Below are 21014 nucleotides of genomic sequence, written 5' to 3'. Positions count from 1 at the left end.
CGAATCGATCCGGATAAGAAAAGGGATAATTTGATATATGACATGCCAAGGAAGGTTGACATCTGGTTTGATTTCACCTCATCACATGCTCTTGTCAGAGCAACATCGATCAGCCACACCAAACTACTACAGAAGTTTTTGGATTGAGATTGGAAAGAAGTGGAAAGCACAGTCGTTTACATAATTTTTCTAATTTCCCAGCCATTAATTACATTTTTATTTACACCCAATGGAATGGCCCATCGCGTGCACGTTACACTTCTGAACATTTACATTGCAATGCAATATATTTCACGATACTTATTAGGCGGGCGAGTAAAGTGACGTGCGTACGGCATAGAGTGGCCATCATAAGATGGAGATATGAGGGCAATTGTGAGCGCATGGAAATTCAAGAGGACCTCAAATTTCTTTTTGAATTACCGATTAGAATATGATCAGCAAAGTTGACTCCAATCCCAACAGCACTGTTGACGTCACTCGTGCACTATTCCAGAGTTGACCTACAGCCATTAGGAAATTGCCTTGTGACAGAGTCCTTCATGTATGAATAGTATGAGTCAACTCATGCCGTCGACGGTGCGCAGCCCTCGTGAAAACTTGTCGGATAATGAGCATAAATTCAAGCATTTAACGGCTTCAGTCTCACTTTATTGCAGCAGGGGTGTCGTAAACAACACAGTTTAGTTAACTGAGCCTTAATTTCAGTCATGTTCAGTCAGTTCAGTTCAGTTTGGAGAATTCTCATGAACTGCAGTCTCTGAAGTCTGACTTATGGGCTGTTCTGGAATCTGGATCATAACGTCCATCCAGGTCGTCCAACTAACGTAATCCCTAAGCGAGTGAGTCACCCAAGCGAGTGAGTCAGAAATTGCGATCGTGGAGTGCATATGTGACCTGAACACCTGCGGGTGGGTCAGGCCAGACCTGATAAGCCCGATAAGTCCAGGCCAGACCTAAGTTCTTGGCTTCTGTAATTTATTTCTAGCGAATACTTTAATAAATTACTGATGTATTATTCACTCGCACAGTACCATGGGTCGGCGGGGTAGTTCGTTGTCTATCTCATATTCTTGTGGTTTCTACACCCACACCTAGTATGGCAGTCTTCCACGAGAACGACGGAGAGATCAGTGCATTTCTGGAGCAGCAGCTTCAGCAGGAGCTTCAGCAGCAGCTCAACAGTGAGGAAAGCGCATTTTCTGCTATTGTCCAAGGCGCTCCTGAGCCTGCAAATGCTCTGGATGAACCCCCGGTATGCTTGAAATATGTTTAATATATTAACGATGCATTAATAATGTTTTACTATTTGAAGGAATTCCAGCGGACTATCTTACACGACAAGCGCTCGCCAATTCGAACCCGCTTTATTGAATATACTTCAGCGCTACCTGAATATCCCCGGACAGATCCAGATGGCTTTACATATGTGATTAATGTGCCTGATCGGTCTTTGTTCGCAGTCGAGCAGTCTATTGAAGGGGTATATTAATCTCCTGATATGTCAATAATGTATTAACAATGTATTAGATACAATACTCATCAAAGCAAGCCTATCGAAACAAGCGCAACCAGCATGATTCTATCTTTGGAGAAAGGGTCGCTTTTTTACACAGCTTCTACAAATGCACAGGGGTCAAGATGTGCGAATTTACAAATCCGGAGCTCAAGCAAATGGTGCATTCGCATGTTACTGAGGACATTTGGCAGCGGATCAAAGAGCTTCGCCAACATATCGCATTCAGTGATACCCAAAACCCTTTACAGCCAGCAACGTATAGATTGTACCAATCTACAATGCGTCAGTTTAAGATCAATCGCACTTCATGCGTATCTTGGAAGGATACTTGTTCTCCACGCGGTGGATGGGTTCAGGATGTAAGTAATATACTCTTAGTCTATTCTTAATATATTTTCAACTAATTATCTATACTTTAGAGTGTTATTGGTGGATCTGACTTTTATATCTACTGCTCTAACTCATACGAAAATCCAAGATCTCATTTTGCATCATGCGTGCGACCTGACTCTGGTATCGACCGGGAATTGCTTAGGCAAATCCTTGATAGAGAGATCCAGGGGGAAATTCAAACCTGTGGTTATATCGATACAAATCGACACCGTGGGGACTATTGTGGTAGGTCTGAAGACATTCTGAATACAATATAAATGTTTTATTAATATATTATTATAGAATTTGATCATACTCGCGGGCTTGGTAAAATCAGGCACCAGAAATGCTCGGTTGAATTCCATTGGTTTATTCCAGTAGACCTTTCTTCCTGTCCTTTTTGGGTATTCACTTCGACTGGTATTCATACGCATCCTCCGCCGCCTCCATCAAAGCCTCCGCCAGCAATTCTAGACGGAATCATACGTATAATTCGTCTCCGAAATGACCCTGGTCTGACAACAGGTACGTTTCTTCTCAGTCCATTTTTTTCTAATCTATTAAGAAGTTATTAGTAATTGATGAAATTAGGACGTTTTCTTCTTAGCCCTGAGCTTCAAGATTTATGCAAACGATATAACAATAGCTCCTCGCTTCTTGATATCCATAAAAGCTTTGGGAATCTGGACCGAGTTGGTGCGCTTATTCGAAAGGAGAGACTCCTACAGTTCCCGCATGGGCAGGACACTAATGGGTTGATCTTTGAAATGGAAAAGAATCCTCCACTAAAGGTAATAGTACGTTTATAATACATTAGGAATTTATTAATGTTTCTTTTAGGACTATGTACAGCAAATCTATGTAGATCCTGATCTCATGATTATTTGCTTTACTCCTGAGATGGCGGGCCTCTTCCTCAACTCTGACTCGATAGAGATTGATATGTCTTTTAAGAGGTTTAAGCAAAAACCAATGCGAGAGGTGACGTTTTCAAGGTTTATACTGGAACAAGACAGAGGTAAATATTGCTGTGATAAAAGTGGGATATATTATTAATATATTATAGTTTTTACGCTTGCACGTGTGATTGTTGTTTCCGAGACACGTTCAACCTACTATCTCCTGTTTACTCGACTTTTTGAGTGTATGGAGCGTGTGCTTAGCCGTCAGTTCTACTTTTATCCAATCCATTATACAGGGCTACATGCTTTTGTTCTGGATATGGATACAAAGCAATATGGAGGTGAGAAATAAACCATATACTATTAATATATTACTAATCTATTATAGGTCTAAGAGATTTTCTTGCCGATAAGAGTACTCTCCAGGTATCACCTGATGACCTTATCCAACAATTTGTTGTCTTCTGTAGAGCTCACTTCTACAGAGGTATTGATAGAGCACTTCATGGGCAACAGGTCACTCCTGGATGTAGGGAAAGGATGCGAGCAGTGATCGACATTCCTAACCGAGAGGAGTATATTCAAGCTTTAGACTGGATAATTGGTAAGTATACTTAAACCGATTCTTAATAGTTTATTAATTTATTATTAGATCATGAATCATCAGCTGTCATTCAGCAATGGGCCCGCCATAAGAAACTTCCTTACGTTGCGGCAGCTTTAAATAAAGCTTGGAGTCAGATACCTGATGTGATTTTCGAAGGACTTCGAAAGAACACAAATGCAGTGGAGCAATCGCACCATATGATCAATAGTACCGGTGTTCAGCTTTCACTTCTACGAGGGGTTTTGAAGTAAGTTCTTATTCTTACTTTTGTCCTGTTATATTACTAGCATATTAATAAGATATTTCCAGTTCGTTTGCCCATGATAAGAACCGCATTCAAGCTTATTCTATTCGCCAAGAAATAGGAATACGACAAAGCTATCGGATGAATGGTATTCACGCAGCATTCGATCGTCACCTAGCAAAGGGTAAGAGAATACTAAAGATATTGAGAATATATTATTAAAAAAATTTTCTACAGAACAAAAAAGGCGCCACGAGAGGCTATTAGAAGAGGAACTTAATCAGCTTGAGAACTCATCTAGCATAGATGAGTTCTCCATACCTGATGAGTTAAGTGTACGGTATACAACCTCTGGTGTACCAATTTCTCGACGTTCAGCTAGTGTACCAAGGAGATCTAGTACTAGATCCCCTATAACCACTCCTCGTCGGACAAGAACACCTACACCAAGGTTAGTAGTATCTATTGCTTTCAGAATATTTTATTAATATATTACAGAGCTCAAAACCTACAACGGGTTGCCTCTGATAACCTACGACAAGATTATGATAGTCTTGCTATCCAAAAGCTTGAACATCAGCTCCGAGAGGAGGACTTAAAGGCACAATTACTCAAAAAGCAGCTTGCTAATCGTAAACGGCAGCAAGAATTAGATGAGATAGATAGACAGGTAAAGCGTAGGTAGGTTAAAATATGGCCACTTGTATTAACTCTTACAATTTTGGTCAAGGAATTAAGAATAATTGTAAATTTATGCTTCCTCCTCGAGACGCTCAAAGTCTGCGTCCACATCCCAAAAGCGAGAAAGATACTCGCAGGTGAATGGGGCAGTACCGCATTCTATTATAATATATTAACAATGTATCAAGGATGTATCAAGAATCACTTACTGAGATTAGCAGTGATGCAGGCGTTGCAGTCATTATGTATGTGCTTAGTAGTGAGGAAATCCCTCACAGCTTTGACTGAAATCTGTAATACATTAGCAATACATTCTCAGTAAATCAGAGATAACTTGCCTTCCGATTCTTGCCTTTACCCTTCGTGAAGGGAAGTCGAGGCTTCGTAGGGATACTAGCAACAAGAGCAGTGTACCAAGCTAAAAACATATAAGTAATAAACCGGGAATGGATTGAGAATGTGTTAATACCCTTGACCTCGTCCATTTCCTTGATAGCATGGCGGCCCTTGCTAGCGTATTTACCAGAGACCGTCACGCCTTGGTGACCGGTGAGGTGTGTCTTGAGATTGCCAGTGTGGGAATACTGCTTCTAATAATATGTTAATAATAGATTCAAAATATGTTAAGAACATAGAGCATACCTGGTGATCACAATCCTCGAATCGACAAAAAAGCTCTCCAGGAAGAACAATAACGCTACCATCGTCATCCTAGAAAAGCATATCAGTCATATACAAGGTGAACTATAGGATTTTTTAGATGTTCAGATGCCGCATCCAAGATATATTTTAATGCCCGGGACACCCAGAAACCCCGGTCGACCAGAGGTATTTCCACTTACCTTGTCATACACAGGTAGCTCTAGCACGCCAGCCTTCGCATCCGCCACGTACTGCTTGTACGGGGCGTGGGACTCCAGGAAACGCACCATTTTGATTCAGGGATTCGAAAATAATAGATTAATAATTTGTTCTTGATGGAAATGGGCGTGGGAGATTGGGAGTGCTCGCGATTGGTGGGAGGTGTGGAGATTGAAAGAGTTGGTAATGCCAAGGAGTCTGTATTTGAACTAGCGAATCAGAAAAGATTACTAATCTATGCTCTATACCTGGAAAATAGATATTCCGGTTAGGTCTGGCCCGACCCACCTGTTACTGTCGACCTGACCTGCGTCCTGGCGATGGTGCCCCACCGCGTCAACTTCCTCACTTCAACAACCTACCATGCCTCCAATTCGCAGTCAATATTCAAGAAATTCTGTTGAGCAAGAGGGTAGGATTCATCTCGCGATACAAGCCCATCAGAACAAAGAAATTCCATCTGCCGATTTCAAGTACCTCATGCAACTCTTCAACGTCGATGCAATGGCCAACCCTTTCGCGACGAAACTCGCGCCAACAATCATAAATTGACTGCAAATGAGGAGAAATCGCTCCTAGAGTGGATTCCCTCTATGGATGCGCGTGGATCAGCTCCCCAAGCTAGCATGGTGAGGAATATGGCCAATATTCTCTTAGCAGAGCGCAGTTGTCAGACTGTTGGACGCGATTGGCCTACCAACTACATTAAGCGCCATCCTCAGCACAATCGCTATTCTCGTCGATACGACTATCAGAGAGCAAAATGCGAAGATCCAAGAGTTATCCAACCTTGGTTCGACCTTGTACGACGCACGATCGATGAGAATGGTATTCAACCGGAGGATATCTATAATTTTGATGAGACTGGCTTCGCGATGGGCCTTATAGCTACTGCTAAAGTGGTTACAAGAGCTGAATACTACGGTCGGAGGTCAGTTCTACAGCCAGGGACTCGCGAATGGGTCACATCGATCGAATGTGTGAATTCAACAGGCTTCGTGCTCCCGCCGACGATTATCTTTAAAGCGAAAACTTATCACTACGAAGCTTGGTACGACGACCTACCGAATAGTTGGCGAATCGAAATCAGTGATAATGTCTGGACTACAGACGCAATTGGCCTACGATGGCTAGAAAAGGTATTTATCCCTAAAACTAGGGAATTGATACATCCACAGCAAAAAAATTGATAAATCCACAGCAAAAGGTTAACGTGATTCCTAAACGAGTGGGCCACCGAAACGAGTGGGCCACACATCAACAGTACACTTACTATACATATATATATCAATCACAACGTATTGATATTGAATTAATTACTGCTTTTGACATGTCCTGATATCATGGCCTGTCTCTCGACACCCACTGCACCGTGCTTGTGCCCTTTTTGGTTGTGTATTGGCCTGATTTGTTACCTCCGCTGTGCCCGCTGCTTCGGTCGGAATTGCATGTTGAGGGCTCTCTACCAATGTAGAGGTCTCATGAGCAGCTATACTGCTATTATGAGATATCCGACGTTTAGATCGAGTGCGCTTTTGGGTTAAATTTGCCACAGTTGCACGTAGGCCTCGAACTTCTTCGGTCAAAAGCGCTGTTCTGTGCATATGTAACTCTGAACATTTAACTAGCTGGTTTAACGTGGTTTGCACAGCTAAAGGAGGGCTTTGAGACCCTACTTTGAGGAGGCCTTTCATCAATAATGCCCGTCGCTGTAGCTGACGGGTATTTTGAGGTGTTTTTGCAATTGAAGAAGTGCTCCCTCGGCTGGGAGGAGGGGTGGGCGCTTTTAGACGAATAGTCAATTTAGATAGCACGCGATCAGGATTATATGGTACTAATCCGGTAGCATTAAAACTGCTTTGGATTGATGCAGTAATAAGTGCCTTTTGCCGTGCTATTGGATATGTAGATAGGAAATCAAGCTTGTCAATATGATTGATCCCGTTGTGGATTTGCCGTTTAACTAAATCGCCGTAGCCACGTTTGAGGGTGGCAAAACAGGCAACATCTAGTGGCTGGAGTAAATGCGATGAATGTGCTGGCATGCATATTGGTATGATGTTGTTTTGGTCGCATATTTGGTCAAATTGAGGTATTAAGTGGCTACCATGCCCATCAAGGACGAGGAGACAGTATTTGCCTGTTAACCGACCTTGAATAGCTGGTATAAAGCTTTTTTGAAGCCATTCGAGTCCGATCTCGTCTGTTGTCCAACCATTTGGGCTAATCATTAATCGCCACTGGTCTGGAAGCTCATCAAACCAGGATTCGATAAGAACCTTGCCCTTAAAGATGATATATGGCGGGAGCGCCCAACCAGTGTTCAAAATTGGCTCAAAGTTGGGGGCAGTATTCTTAGCTGGAAAGAAAGTTTGTCGGCGTTCATCGTAAATAAACTTTGGGGCTCAAACTCAATCAATCAATCAATACTCTCTTATCCTAATGCAGCCTAACTAGTGGCGGAATGGCGATGGAGGCGCTTGCTCCTTGGAAGCAAGAGGAATCCAAATGCCAGCCCATGAGTAGGAGACGACAAATCGAAAAAAAACGGCGTTTTGTCATATAAAATCAGCACGGAAACCGTACCCAAACGCCCGCAGTAATCAAAATCCCACTGGTTTCTCTTCAGTACCCTCTCAGTTTTACCGCCATCGTCCCCCGTCTTCCCCCTTCCGTCTTCTCGCATAGCCTTCTGTATTCTCCTGCTTCATTCTCGATTGGTGGCGTTCATCAACTGACGTGTTGAGTTTCGTCGATTTCTGCTATAAAAATCAATCAGCATCTATTTCCTAATAGCGACGAGTGTTGTTGTAGGGGATGGTAGGATTCTGAGGATATTATAAGAGGGGGAATATTGGAAGATAAGATGTTGGAGCCGAGGTAGAGGGGGGAAAACAGGGTATTCATCCTGAGTATTACACATACAACGCTTTACCTGATTTAGCCAAAGGGGTGTGTAAATATGTAAATAGTAAACTGGGGTGTGTTTTTATCACTCCTCTATTTGGGTTCCAGCTCAGCGGGACCCGTGAAAAGTTCAACAGGACCTGTGAAAATGATGAATAATGACAGGTCCCGTTCAGCTCTAGCACCTCACCAGGTTCTGGCTTTGTGCAGGTCCCGCTCAGCTTTTATGCCTCAATTTTATCTATTTAACTTATGTTGATTTTTATACAATATTACTAAAGGTTTCGACCCACTTAAATCTATACCCTACTAAAACGCACTATGTCCTAATACATCACTATACACATGTTGTATATTATTGCTTTTATGTCTAGTTTCTCAGAGGGTGTGAAAGGATTCGATCAAATTCGCCTTCATTATTATAATTGTAAACAAACAAAGCAATATTAAGTGATTCGAAGGGTTTAATTTCTTTTCGATCAATCGTTGATGAAGCCTCGGTTTCGGGGTGATCTCCCCTCCCTTACTGTATGTCCTGCCAATCTGCGGGGATCAGATCATGCTCATCTTGAATCGAACGACTTGACGAGCAGGCTGAAAAAGGCTTCTCTTATTCCACCTGTCTCAATCTGTCTTGGGAACCCTCAAGCCCGCGAAGTAGAACAGTTTCCGCTTTCCAAAGGCGATAGGTGGAAATAAGACCAATCAAGATTGCACAAGCGATTCGTGAATGGAAGAAGAAGCATGTGAGCACAGGGAATTTTGATTCCAAAAAGCCTACGTGAGGCATTCACCAAGTTTGCGTCTCTTTTGGTGCAACCACAAAGGGTCTCTGGATATCTGCAGTCTAAAAAGAAATATGAAGTTGGTGGTTCCCTCGCATTCATCTCGTGGTCTTATGAAACGCTTGAATTCCTGGATGATGATTGGTCTTTTCATGATGTGATATCTGCGAATGAAGTTGTCATCCCCAAGATTTGACAAATTTTCAATTTTTGCCTTTGAACAGGTCATCCCATGTCCGTTTCGGCGCCCTTTCGTTTTCCGTACGTAATAACTTAGGCGACTATGTTCCCTCGTTTTCTGTGACTAAGCTTTTCTGCCTCCTGATTCGTTTGTTATTAGGAGCTCCATCCATTTCCGTCCTCTCGAAGTTCCTGGCCCGTGTAGAGGTGCAGCCACCAACGCTAGCCTCATGCAAACCCAAAGGTTCAAGTGGGAAAACGTTGAGGCACGGTTTTGGATACTCAACCCCTTGGCATCTGCTTGTGACCAAGCCTGGGATTCTCACTTCAGTCACCAAAAAAGATGAAGCTGGCATAAGCTGGAGGAGATCGGGAAGATGCTGATCTATGACCGGACACAAGAAAATGAGGCACAAGGGAAGCAATTTTCTGGCTAGTCCTGACACGAAGACCCATCTTTTGTTCCTTTTGGGCGGGGGCTGGCAAGGTTGGTAACTGAGAATTGGAATACGAGGAAAATCCACAGGCGCTGCAAGTGATGTTCTCGAAAGGTACGCCATGAGCATGTCAGCGGTGATTAGTCGAAGTTTATCAACCGTTTGAGCGATGAATGGTTGGCCTACTAGCCCCAGAATCACCAGTATCGAATCGTAGAACAGCCACAGGCTGAGTAAGGAGACCATAGCCTCGAATTGATCTCCATTGTTATTACTCAAATGGATTTGCATTCATTCGCAGGAGGACGGTGGTACGGACCAGGGGGTCGATTGTCAAACAATAAAAGCCGGCACAGCGTCGAGTCATTTCTCTGAAATATCTTGAGATCCAGTTCGATTCTTGCCGTCGAGACCGCTCTATCGACCGATTGTTCAACCTAAGAAATTGCGGCCGGATTCGGATATCTCTCTCCATCTTATTGCAGAGACGATGGGACGTCGTAATATCCGGAATTTGTCACGCAAGTCCCACCGGAATTCAAGAATTGGTTGTGGTAATTGTAAAAGGCGCCATATCCGCTGTGATGAGGCCTTTCCGCAATGGTATCATAGTTCCCTTATTCCAGCTTGATTGTCGATGGCTGAACGATTCACTTAGCCAAAACTGCACCAGAATGAATCGGCTTTGCGATTACTCGGATACGGTTTTCCTCGCCGAGGGGCACAACAGAAGACACCCGGATCTCCTCATGACTTGGAGAATAATGACCGAACTTCGACGATGGCATATGACGGGTATTGCGCCATTGCCTCATCTGCAGCTTGTCCCCGAAGGTTTCTGGGATAAATACACAGGAACTGATTTGAGGCTTCTGCTTCACGTTACCCGAGTATCTATGGATTTTGAACGTCGTGGTATCAGTAACTGCAGCGTCTGGGTGCAGAAAATGCCCACGTACGTCGACCTAGTATCCTTTCCAAAAGTCCAGTCCCCTTGTACAGACTAACGGTTAATAAAGCTTTCTTGCAATAGCGCTAGAAACACCGTTTGTGATGAGCTCACTCCTGGCGTTTTCTGCTTCTCACATGGCTTGGATCACCCGAAACACCGATACGAGTGATTTAATGCTCCAGTACAAAGGGTTTGCCTTAAACGGCCTACGAAGATCTCTTCACAAATTTTCTGAGAGTATTTCTGAGGCAGTTTTGGCTGCTTCTATCCTGCTTTTATGGCAGGCAAACGAGTGGTGCGACGATATCCCAATAAGATCGACTATCCACGGAACTAAATTTTATTCGTCGTGTGCTTTACAGGCAGGAATGGGTTTCACTCCAGTGTGGAATCACGAGTGTGAGTAAGGTCTGCTTCATGGTGCTTAGCCAAAGGCCGCAGCTAACTATATTGTACAGGTTCTCAAAGCCATGTCACCAGCTATCAAGCGTCGATCTGAGCTAGCCATGTTTCTGGATCAGCAGAATAGTAACAAGCATGGCTATTCTTTGGAGATTTTCTGTGGCTCTGGTCCTACCATCCTAGACACGCTCACCGCCGATTTGCTCGATATGGAGTATTCATTAGCCCACCAACTTCATGGTTCATACATTAGTGAACTATTGCAGTTCATCCAGAACATACAATGTGGTGGTCCCTTTGCCGATATTGAAGAGGCATTCGATAGACTGCGTCCGCTAAAGACGTGGCTCCTTTGGCTGCCGCCAGCTCTTTTCGCTGAACAAGAGGAAGTGAGCGCACTTATTATACTCTCGCAGTATTATACGGCCGCGGTGGCCATTACATCAACCTTCCATTTTCCTGACCTCGAAGACCTTTATCTTGGAAGCCTATCCCTTTCCCCGCTTGCATTCGTTCAAGAAATCCTTCGCGTGAGAGTCATCATGCCCGTGCACCAAGAAGACGGGCTCGTCGAAGGGAACAGTCATTTCGTGCAGTGACCAGGGAATTGATACAGACACAGCAGCTTTTACAAGCCGCACAGGGAATTGTTAGGGACATCGCAAAATTGTTGTTAACGTGGATCCCGGCGGGTCCGTCATCCCTGCCGGTCCGTCACCCCATCAAAACTTCAAATTTTTACTCTTTTTTAAACATCATTTACCCAACCAAAACACCATTAAATTGACAAATTAAATCTTTTGCGGGCATTTAGAAAACCTATGCCCTTTTCCGCCACATTTAGAACACGTAATCTGCCGACGTACAGGGGGTAAAACAGGAAGTGTAGGTTCAACCTGGGGTTCTAGAGCAGGTGTAGTATCAGATATATATCGTACACCACCACCTCCCTCACCACTAACATTAGTAGTGAGGTCTAAAACCTCTGTTAAACTACCTTTATTAGGTATCCGCTTCTTTGATTTCTTCCTCTTTTTCGTCTGCTTTCTGTTTCCCTCCCGTAAACGCTTTATTTCATCCCGCATTAAGATGTGCTCGTGAACTAGCTTAACCGACATATTGTAAAACTGTTGAAGATCACGTTTTGTAGGCGAAGAGATCTTATTAGCCGCTGAATTTAGACCACAATCGAGCCTAGATTTGCGTTTTTCTAGCTGCTTATTCGTTTGAGGGATGCCAGTGGAGATATTGCTGCCTGATGTTGAACCTTGTGAAACTGGTCGATCTGGTAGAGGCGGAGATTGAAGACGAATATTGAGCTTTGATAACACCCGATCTGGGTCTAGTGGTACTAAACCAGTAGCTGCGAAGGCACTCTGAATGATAGACTCTTTGAATGAATCATCACGCGCTGCTGGAAAAATATCAAGGAAATCATCTTTCTCGATAGAATCGATGCCTAATCGGGTATATTCTGCAACCCGCGTTCCATAAGAGCGCTTTAATACAGCAAAACAACCAACATCAAGAGGCTGTAAAAGATGAGAGGCATGCGGAGGCATACAGACTGGTATGATGTCGTTTTCCTGGCAAATCTTGTCGAATGTTGCTGTAAGATGACTGTCGTGGCCATCGAGGACCAAAAGACGATGTTTCCCTCTCGTCTGACTTGTCGTGCGCGGAATAAAGTGAATTTGGAGCCAATCAACACCAATTTCATTACTTGTCCAGCCGTTTGGACTAACGTTAAGAGCCCAATGTTTTGGAAGGTCGTCAAACCATCGTACCATGAAGTGTTTCCCCTTAAAGATAACGTATGGTGGGAGCGCTCGTCCAGAGGCGCAAATTGATTCGATAACAGTCACCCATTCGCGATTGCCAGCTTGTAAAACGCCCCTCCGACCGGTGTAAGATGACTGCGTAATAACCTTCGTCGTCGCACTAATTCCCATCGCAAACCCCGATTCGTCAAAGTTGTAGATATCATCTGAAGTGATACCATATTGAGCTATCGTTTTTTCGATAAGCTTAAACCACTCGATAATAGTATTTGGGTCTTCCATTAGGGCGCGTTTGTAGTCATATTTGCGAGAGAATCGAGTAGTAAGCTCAGGATGTCGTTTGATATATTGTGTTGGCCAATTTTTGCCAACGGTCTGGAGGGCATTATCTCCGCGGTGTTTAAGCAGTAAATTGGCCATATCTCTCAACATCGCGATTGTAAGCGCAGCGCCTCTCTGATCCATAGAGATTAACCAATCCTGAATTGATTCCTCTTCCAGTTGCGTGAATTTATGGCCTGTACCTCTTGCTTCATATAGATTAGGAATGCCCTTCATCCGATCAGCAAGAGTTGTGCGGGGGACATCAAAAGAGCGAGCAGCAGCAGCTATCGTGGTATTTCTGCCATTTTGAATAGCCTTAATAGCAAGCAAGAACCTGCCTTCCTGCTCAATTGATTTTTGAGCTTTTTGACTGCGTTTTGGGGGCATGGTAGGCGTTCAAGAATAGGTGGCTGGGTAGGGGCAGAAAATTTGAGGAGAGATGACGGACCGGCAGGGATCCACGTTAGGGACGGGAATTGTTACGGACACTACAGGATTTAACGTAATCCACAAGCGAGTCGGCACCACAACCGAGTCGGAAGTTTTCCCTAGCACCACCATCAAGCACTATTCAACGCGACTTTATTCCACCACCACTATTCAGAATGCCTCTATCTCAAGAAAACCGAATGCAAATGGCCATACACGCGTACAAAAGCAAGCAAATCCAATATCAATCAAAAGCTGCTGGAGTATTTGGCGTACCAAGGTCAACCCTTCAAGATCGGCTCAAGGGAATGTGTTGTAATTCAGAGGAAGATTGCTTGTGTTCTATCTGGACAGAAAACTTGAGGGTTTATATACACATGCGACCTCCAGATTGATTTCTAATCAAAGCTGGTAATTCCGTGAGGTTAGGAATTGATTCCGTTACGATACGACATATCACAACAGAATGAAATCACGGTCGGAAACGCGTGCCAATTACCATAAATTAACAGCTCATGAAGAAGAAGTCTTGATCAAGCACCTGCTAGACGCAGATAAACGAGGCTTATCGATTCGACCTGAGTTTCTGCGTGGAATGGCGCAGATCTTACTTCGTGAGCGTACCCAGGATCCTACCACAACCATTGGTGTTAACTGGGCATACAACTTTGTTAAACGCCATCCAGCGCTACGTACACGATATAATCGGAGGATTACATACCAGCGTGCAAAGCAGGAAATCCGATGGTTATAAAACAGTGGTTTGAGACTGTGCATGAGGCTATTCAGGAACATGGTATCCATGAGGATGACATCTGGAATTTTGACGAAACTGGCTTTGCAATGGGACTCTGTTCAACCTCCAAGGTCATCACTGCGGTGGAGCGTAGTGAAAGACCTCGAAGAGTTATCCAGGGGAATCGAGAATGGGTCACAATTATTGAATGCGTGAGCTCGAAAGGGATCCGTATACCCCCGTGGATCATCTTGAAAGCAAAAAAACACCAGGCTGCTTGGTATCAAGAATCTGCTCTCTTCAATAAGGGCTACGCTATCGCAAGAAGCCAGAATGGATGGACGACAGATGAGATTGGCCTTTCGCTGGCAAAAGGGATGTTTGAACCACAATCAAACATCATTTAACTGGTGCGAAGAGATTGCTTATTCTTGATGGCCATTCTAGCCATCTGACTGCAGAATTTGATGATTTTTGCAAAGAGAATGCAATAATCTGCCTCTGCATGCCTCCCCATACTTCTCATCTTCTTCAACCACTGGATGTTGGTGTTTTTGGGCCGCTTAAACGCGCGTACGGGAAATTGACTGAGGAGATGATGGCTGCCGGCAATAACCATATTGATAAGGAAGACTTCCTCGACATATATCCATCCGCGCGCGAGAGGGTCTTCACTCGAGGGAATATATGCAAAGGCTTTGCAGGTGCTGGTCTTAAGCCACTTGATAAAGACCGAGTTCTTGACAAGATTACTTTCCAGCTTCGTACGCCAACACCACCTCTTGTTGAAGTTGAAAGTTCAATCTCCTCTGCTTTTCAAACACCTCAGAATCCTCGCCAGCTTGACCATAAGATTCGCAGAATGCAGAGAAGCATTCAAAAAAGGAAACTTTCTAGCAGTCTGATGTCTCATATTCAACATCTTGAGAGGGCCGCGCAGATGGCAATGAATACGAACCTACTTCTTCAACAAGAAATCAAGGTTCTACGGGCTGAGAATGAGCGGAAAATGAAAAAGAAGGCAAGGAGGCGTGCTACTCTAGGTAATGACCTTATTTTATTTGTACAGGAAGGTCAAAATCGTCTCCAGCAGCTTGATACGCAGGTTGAGGAGCAGGTTGAGGAGCAGGCATCCAGGCCTCGCCAGCGAGCTCCAGCACGCTGCAGTAGTTGCGGGACTGTTGGACATACCATAAGAAGTTGTCCTAATAAGTAGCTATTTATTTTATCTTTTATATAGTCTAATTTAATGGCGTTGGTGGTTGAAATGCTTTAATATTCTAGTGATGACGGAGAAATTGCCGACTCGGTTGTGGTACCGACTCGCTTGTGGATTACGTTAAATCCTGTAGTGTCCGTAACAATTCCCTATCTGGTCTTCGATTTCTCACGAGGCTTAGTATTGGTAAGCTCACCGAAGATGTTGCTGGAGATCCTTGGCTCGGATTTCTTAGCTTCCTTAGAGAGCCAAGATTGTGCGACGTAGCCCGTGTACTCGTTCTCAGCCCTCTAAACTAGGATGTGACCTGGTTGAAATAGATAATGGATGTAACGTGGGGGTATATGTCCTTTTTGTATGAGATAATCGACGCCTTTGTACTCCTCGCCGAACTCCTCATCTAAATACCGCATAAAAAGGTCCAGTGATCAACTTCAACTGCAGACAGCTGATCTTTGATATCCTCGATGTCTTGGCGACTATGATACATGAAGAGTTACGGCGCAAAGAATTCCCCACTCTTATTATACTCTCTTCGGATGTCACTGAATTCAGGTTTCGCGTCAAGTATGGCATACAACGCAGTTTTCAATTCTTTCGCAACGGGGTGGATACACTCAGAAATGGACCATGGAAGCTGTGGCGATTGGCCACTTCCGATGCCACAAGTCTTGCTTTTCTTGCTGTAGTTACGAAACACAACGAATGAGAGATCAGAATTAAGCGCGAGGAAAAGATCAAAGTTCTGAAGACGGATGCTATATCGGAGATGGGCATCACCATTTGGCATATACACAATTTCCGGGCAATCTTTGAACATGGCGACTGATTTCTTCAGGTCCTCGGAATCATCGTCGTGATCATTGTTCGAGGCTGGGTTGTGGAGTCGATATAGAAATTGGAATCTCGGAGTCTCGGCTTCCCTGATTGTTGTCTTTTTCATTCGTCGACATCTTTGAATTGTTTGTAGTACGTGGCCGGGAAGATGATCCCGGAGGTTGAGAAAGTTTCTCACTTTCTTGACAGGCCATCATTAATCGTAAATTGTTCCATTGCTCAAGGAGCATCAGCTGGGAATAATAATCCTGAGACTTTTCTTGGGTATCTTCTCGCTGGTGCAGGGATAAAAGTCTCGATTCGTCTATTAGGCTTCCCTGAGTTTGGTTCTCTGAAATGGTCAAATGATTGAATTGTGCCCATTCAGCCCGTTCATCTGGTGTTCGATCGGCTTCCGTTCTTTCCACAGTGCGATCGGCAAGATTTTGCTGTAGCTGTTGCTTCAGACGACCCTGGCGAGCCGGGATAACTCGTGGGTGAGATTTGATGGAGCACTTAAAGGGCGATGTTTGATGGTGAGCTTCTAAGTGCAACCACTAGATCCCCAACACGGAGTAGGAAGCATGTGTGGTGGGCATAGCACGTAAGGTGAGGGGGCACCCAGGTGCATGCAGGGGGTGGTCTAGCGCAGCGAGTCAGCCTTTTCTAAGGCTGGCCAAGAGTTGATCAGGCAGCACAGGCAGCCACTTGTTCCAACGAGATATTCACAATATGGTACTGAGAGAAACCTTGCAAGAATTCTCCCAATACTATGGCAAGTGGGAATATTTCCACCCAGTACTCAAATTAGTACATGGCTAGTGGGTGCGTACATACATAGTATTAGCTTCAATCCATTTTTTAGTCCGACCATTCACAGCTCTGGCCTCTTGAAACTCGCGGAGCTGGCATTTAAGGAAGCGCGAGCCATATTCGAAGCTCAAGGAACGACGGATCCAAAAAGAAGCGCCGCCTAGAGGGCCTCAACGTAACCACTGTGGAAGATCTTCCTGGTGCCGTTGATGAGACAAGGCAGCATTATGACAAATTCGGTTGGAATCAAAAATGAGAAGATGTATGGAGCAAGTGTCGGAGAGAATTCCTTATTACGGAAATGCTATGGATGTCTTGGTTCAGCATCATCCGGAATATGTTTCTCTAGAATGGGGAACTATAAAATTATTGTTTGAGGTATGTCCCAACAGCCCCATCCAAATTGATGCTCTTCCTCAAATGTCCTTTGTCAGGCAATTGTGGAACACAAGAAAATAGGATCCGCTATCGTGAACGGTGTCCTGGACATTGCGAATCCTCTACCACGTGTGAAATCAGAAGGGTCGTTGAGAGGAGCTATACACTCCATTACGAAGCCTGCGCCCCTAAGATACAACGATATCATCGACGACATTCACCGAGTCACCGAGAGAATATCTGCCCACACAACAGCGGCAGCCAAGCCGAGCAACGTGATATGCACCAAGAGCTCGTGGCGATCAAACAAATTGTCAAGTCGGGGAATGAAGCAAAGGTAAAACAACAGAAAGATCTCCAGCAAAAGCTACAAGTAGGGGTGAATCTTGTTAGCGACCTAAAATCCGGCCGGCGATGGCACCAAGGGAATTTGTTCCAGAAAGTTTCCCGGATAAGATGAGCCAGTAATCTGTCCTGAGATATCGAGTTTCTATTCTATAGAATCACAATCCATGCACAAGAGAGCTACCTATATGCAAATATGGGTCTGTACAGGAAACATTCAGGTATACATCAAGCCTGCCAAGGAACCTTCTACCGCTGAGGTCTCCTGCAAAACACTCCTATGACGAGATACATCCGGCACAGGACGACGTATTTCCCTCCGTATTGTTCCGATATTGTAGTTTCAGAGAGGGGTACAAAGCACCCTTCCATTCGGGGGTTATTCCAACCTCCAATTTCTAATTCCGTCTCACTTGGGCTGTCTATTAGGAGTATTCTCATCTATACCTCTTCTCCCAACAAAACTAACAGTCTAGCTGTCCGTGTTGCCACAGGTAAAGCTGGCCTTGCTGGAGTCATCATGGATGGCAGTGCCGGAAGCATACAGGCCCAGCACGCACAGAGCAAGACCAAACAGGGCGATGGCCACGTTGAGCACGGTCATCGCGACCTTGCGCGGCGAGGCGAACCACTGGCCGCGGTTCAGGTGCAGCCAGTAGATACCACTGAGACCGTAACTGAACCAGCTGGCGAAGAGAGCGCTGATCAGGGAGTTCAGGTCGCTGAAGACGGGGATTGCCTCGGCAATGATCCAAGCGACAATCCAGCAGGATACGCCCAGGCCGAGCCACAGGCCAATGGACTTCCAGTTGCGCTGGTGGATCAGGTCCGATTTGGAGCAGAGGCGGAAGTAGATGTACTTCAGGCCAATGTGGCCGTTGACGACACCAGCACCGACGATGGTCGGGATGGCAATGCCAAAGGCGACCTTCTTCATCAGTGGGCCGGCAGAGCTCAGGGCGGGCGAGGACACGTCCTTGCCGACGTAGCAGTAGACGACCACTCCAGCGGTCAGGTACAGGCAGATCTCGAAGCCCTGGAGCATGAACAGGGACTTCTTGAAGTCATTTGGGGTCTCCATCTCGGCGATCAGACCGAAGAAGGCGACGTGGGCGCAATAGGCGAAGACGATGTTGGATACGGCCTGGAACGCGGTGTACAGGGTGGTGTCGACGGTGGCCTCAATGATGCGGCCGGGGTGCTGCTCGACGCCGACGGAGATTATGGTGATCATGACGGCGCTGAAGATGGACAAGAAAGAGCAGAATGAAATCCAGATCATGCCCTTCATAGTACGCGGGATGGACAGCACCAGGGAGATGATCATGCCGACCAGACTGAAGACGATTGAGCAGGTGCCGTGGTTGGTGATGGTGTTCATCATGACACGAAAGGTCAAGATGTGGCTTCCCATGATGAAGATGCAGAACAGGAACTGGCCCGCACCGAAGAGCTCGCGGCCAAGGCGGCCCAAGAGAATCTCACCAGCGTCTGCCAGGTTCTGGATGTGAGGGTACCGCTCACGCATCAATCCGATGTTGTAGCCGGTGTAGGTAGCGAGCAGACCCAGGCCAACAATGAGGATTACACCGCTACATGAAAAAATAGACAGGTTAATCCAACTGATCCAGAGCTAACTGTAGGCAGGATAGATAAGGATATACTCACGGCACCAGGCCCAGCGTAGCTACCGCGGACGGCAGAGACAGCACGCCCAGCGAGACGGACTCGCAAATCATCAGAAGACCACATTGCCACCACTTCAGGGTCTTATACTTGATCTCGGCATTCTCCTCGTTACCAAAGGCATCAACGACCTCCTCATGTTTGAGGCCAATCTCCTCCTCGTGGGTCGGCTCGTGCTTGCCTACCTTGTCGCTCTCGTCCGCAGTGGGCTGGGGAGTGTGTGCCACCGTCTCCATACTGACTGACACTTGACCTATGAATGGCAAGAGATCCACAAACACAAATCAAACGATAGACAGACAGATACAAGGACAAGCCTGCGGAGAGGTGTTTGCAGTCTCAGAATCCAGCGGTCTGGCTCTGGAATCAAGAAAGGAGAACGTGGGAGATGTGAGAAACCAAGAAGCTCGGGGTCTTCAAATAATCACAGAATCAATTCTGCCTCCGAATTTGAATTTCGGTTTGCCCCATTCTCCATGAGCTAAGTTGCCCCATAGAAAGCAAATTTGCACCGAACGTTCCATGTACGCCTACCGAACAATGTGGTTAGGGGTTTGATTGGTGTCACCGCACTCACTTGGGCCAAGCATCGAAATACAAGCCAATGGCTGTGCCGGATGGTCCTTGAGTTAATCAACTGCTCCTTGAAGGGCTCCTAGCCACCAGAATTTTAACCCCCGAAAAACCTTATTTCCGAGAACCAAAGAACAAGAATCAAAGAGTGAAATCATCATCACAAAATGACTCTCGATTCAGAGAGTTTGGGTCCCTAAAATGATGTTGGAGAATTGCCCCAAATGTTTTCCTTCTGTTTTTGGAACTCCAGGATTGCTGACTCGTGAATAAACTTTCTCGCGAATAAACTTTCTCACGTTTTCCAAGCACTTCATCGTTTTCCATGTTCAAACAAGGCCCACAACAAACCATGATTTTCCTGAATCCTCTCCAAGGAGTTTTATCAAACGTGCTGACAAATGCCATGGATTTACCCAGCTGGGCCTCAGGCCCTGTCCTTTTGTCGGAAATAGGGGTCAAGAACGGTGTATTGTAAATGTGCTGAAAAACTCGACGAATACAAAGAGTGGATCTATTCCAACCATTGCTACACTGGCACAGATCGAGACGGATGAGATATTTTGGCCCGCACGGGGCACCTGCGGTCTGAACACTGGTGATGCAGACCTCGTTGATGGAGGGCTACGGCGCCGTGAGGGCTGCAGGCGGGCCCAAATGACCCGGTGGGCCAAAAGAGGATGGTGGAGGGGCTGGTGGTATGGAAGATGAGACCGGAGTTGGATGACCGGTCTGGAATTGACAGTTCCAGGCATATAGTGTTGTTCTAGGTGTTGTGAAATAAAGGCGGAAGGCTTCGGAAGCCCATCTCCCGAGGGCTTGGATGTGGTCATTTCTTAGGCCTCGTTGTGGGCGTGTTGTGCTGCCCCTTTCCTGAAACTATGACCCTTAAGTCCCGCGGTGTCTTCCCCGGCGCGGTTGAGCTTAGAGATAACCGCACGTTGGAAGGTGGATGAGGTGAAAGGACCAGAGGAGAGCGCAAATAGAGGAGCAGTCATAGGTTGAGAATCATGGAGGAATAGCTTAGAAAGGCCTTCGACGGGGCAGGCTGCGTCGTTTTTCGCT

The 21014-nt window shown here is 45.5% G+C and overlaps 2 protein-coding genes across 2 annotated transcripts; one reads left to right on the top strand and one right to left on the bottom strand.

The window, feature by feature from the left end:
• Positions 1-10169: 10169 nt before the first annotated feature.
• On the top strand, positions 10170-11448 carry N7532_007179 (C6 transcription factor rosa-like protein; the record flags this gene model as incomplete). Its single annotated transcript, XM_056619672.1, has 4 exons — positions 10170-10450; positions 10515-10742; positions 10810-10846; positions 10906-11448. The coding sequence occupies 4 exons, from the start codon at positions 10170-10172 to the stop codon at positions 11446-11448; spliced, it is 1089 nt and encodes a 362-aa protein (XP_056473038.1).
• A 6714-nt stretch (positions 11449-18162) lies between these two features.
• N7532_007178 (uncharacterized protein) lies at positions 18163-19612 on the bottom strand (the record flags this gene model as incomplete). Its single annotated transcript, XM_056619671.1, has 2 exons — positions 18163-19282; positions 19359-19612. The coding sequence occupies 2 exons, from the start codon at positions 19610-19612 to the stop codon at positions 18163-18165; spliced, it is 1374 nt and encodes a 457-aa protein (XP_056473037.1).
• Positions 19613-21014: the final 1402 nt, after the last annotated feature.

The sequence above is a fragment of the Penicillium argentinense genome (genome assembly GCF_028826775.1).
Source record: "Penicillium argentinense strain IBT 30761 chromosome Unknown utg000006l_segment0_segment0, whole genome shotgun sequence".
NCBI lineage: Eukaryota > Fungi > Ascomycota > Eurotiomycetes > Eurotiales > Aspergillaceae > Penicillium > Penicillium argentinense.
This window is presented reverse-complemented; position numbering and strand designations above follow the sequence as displayed.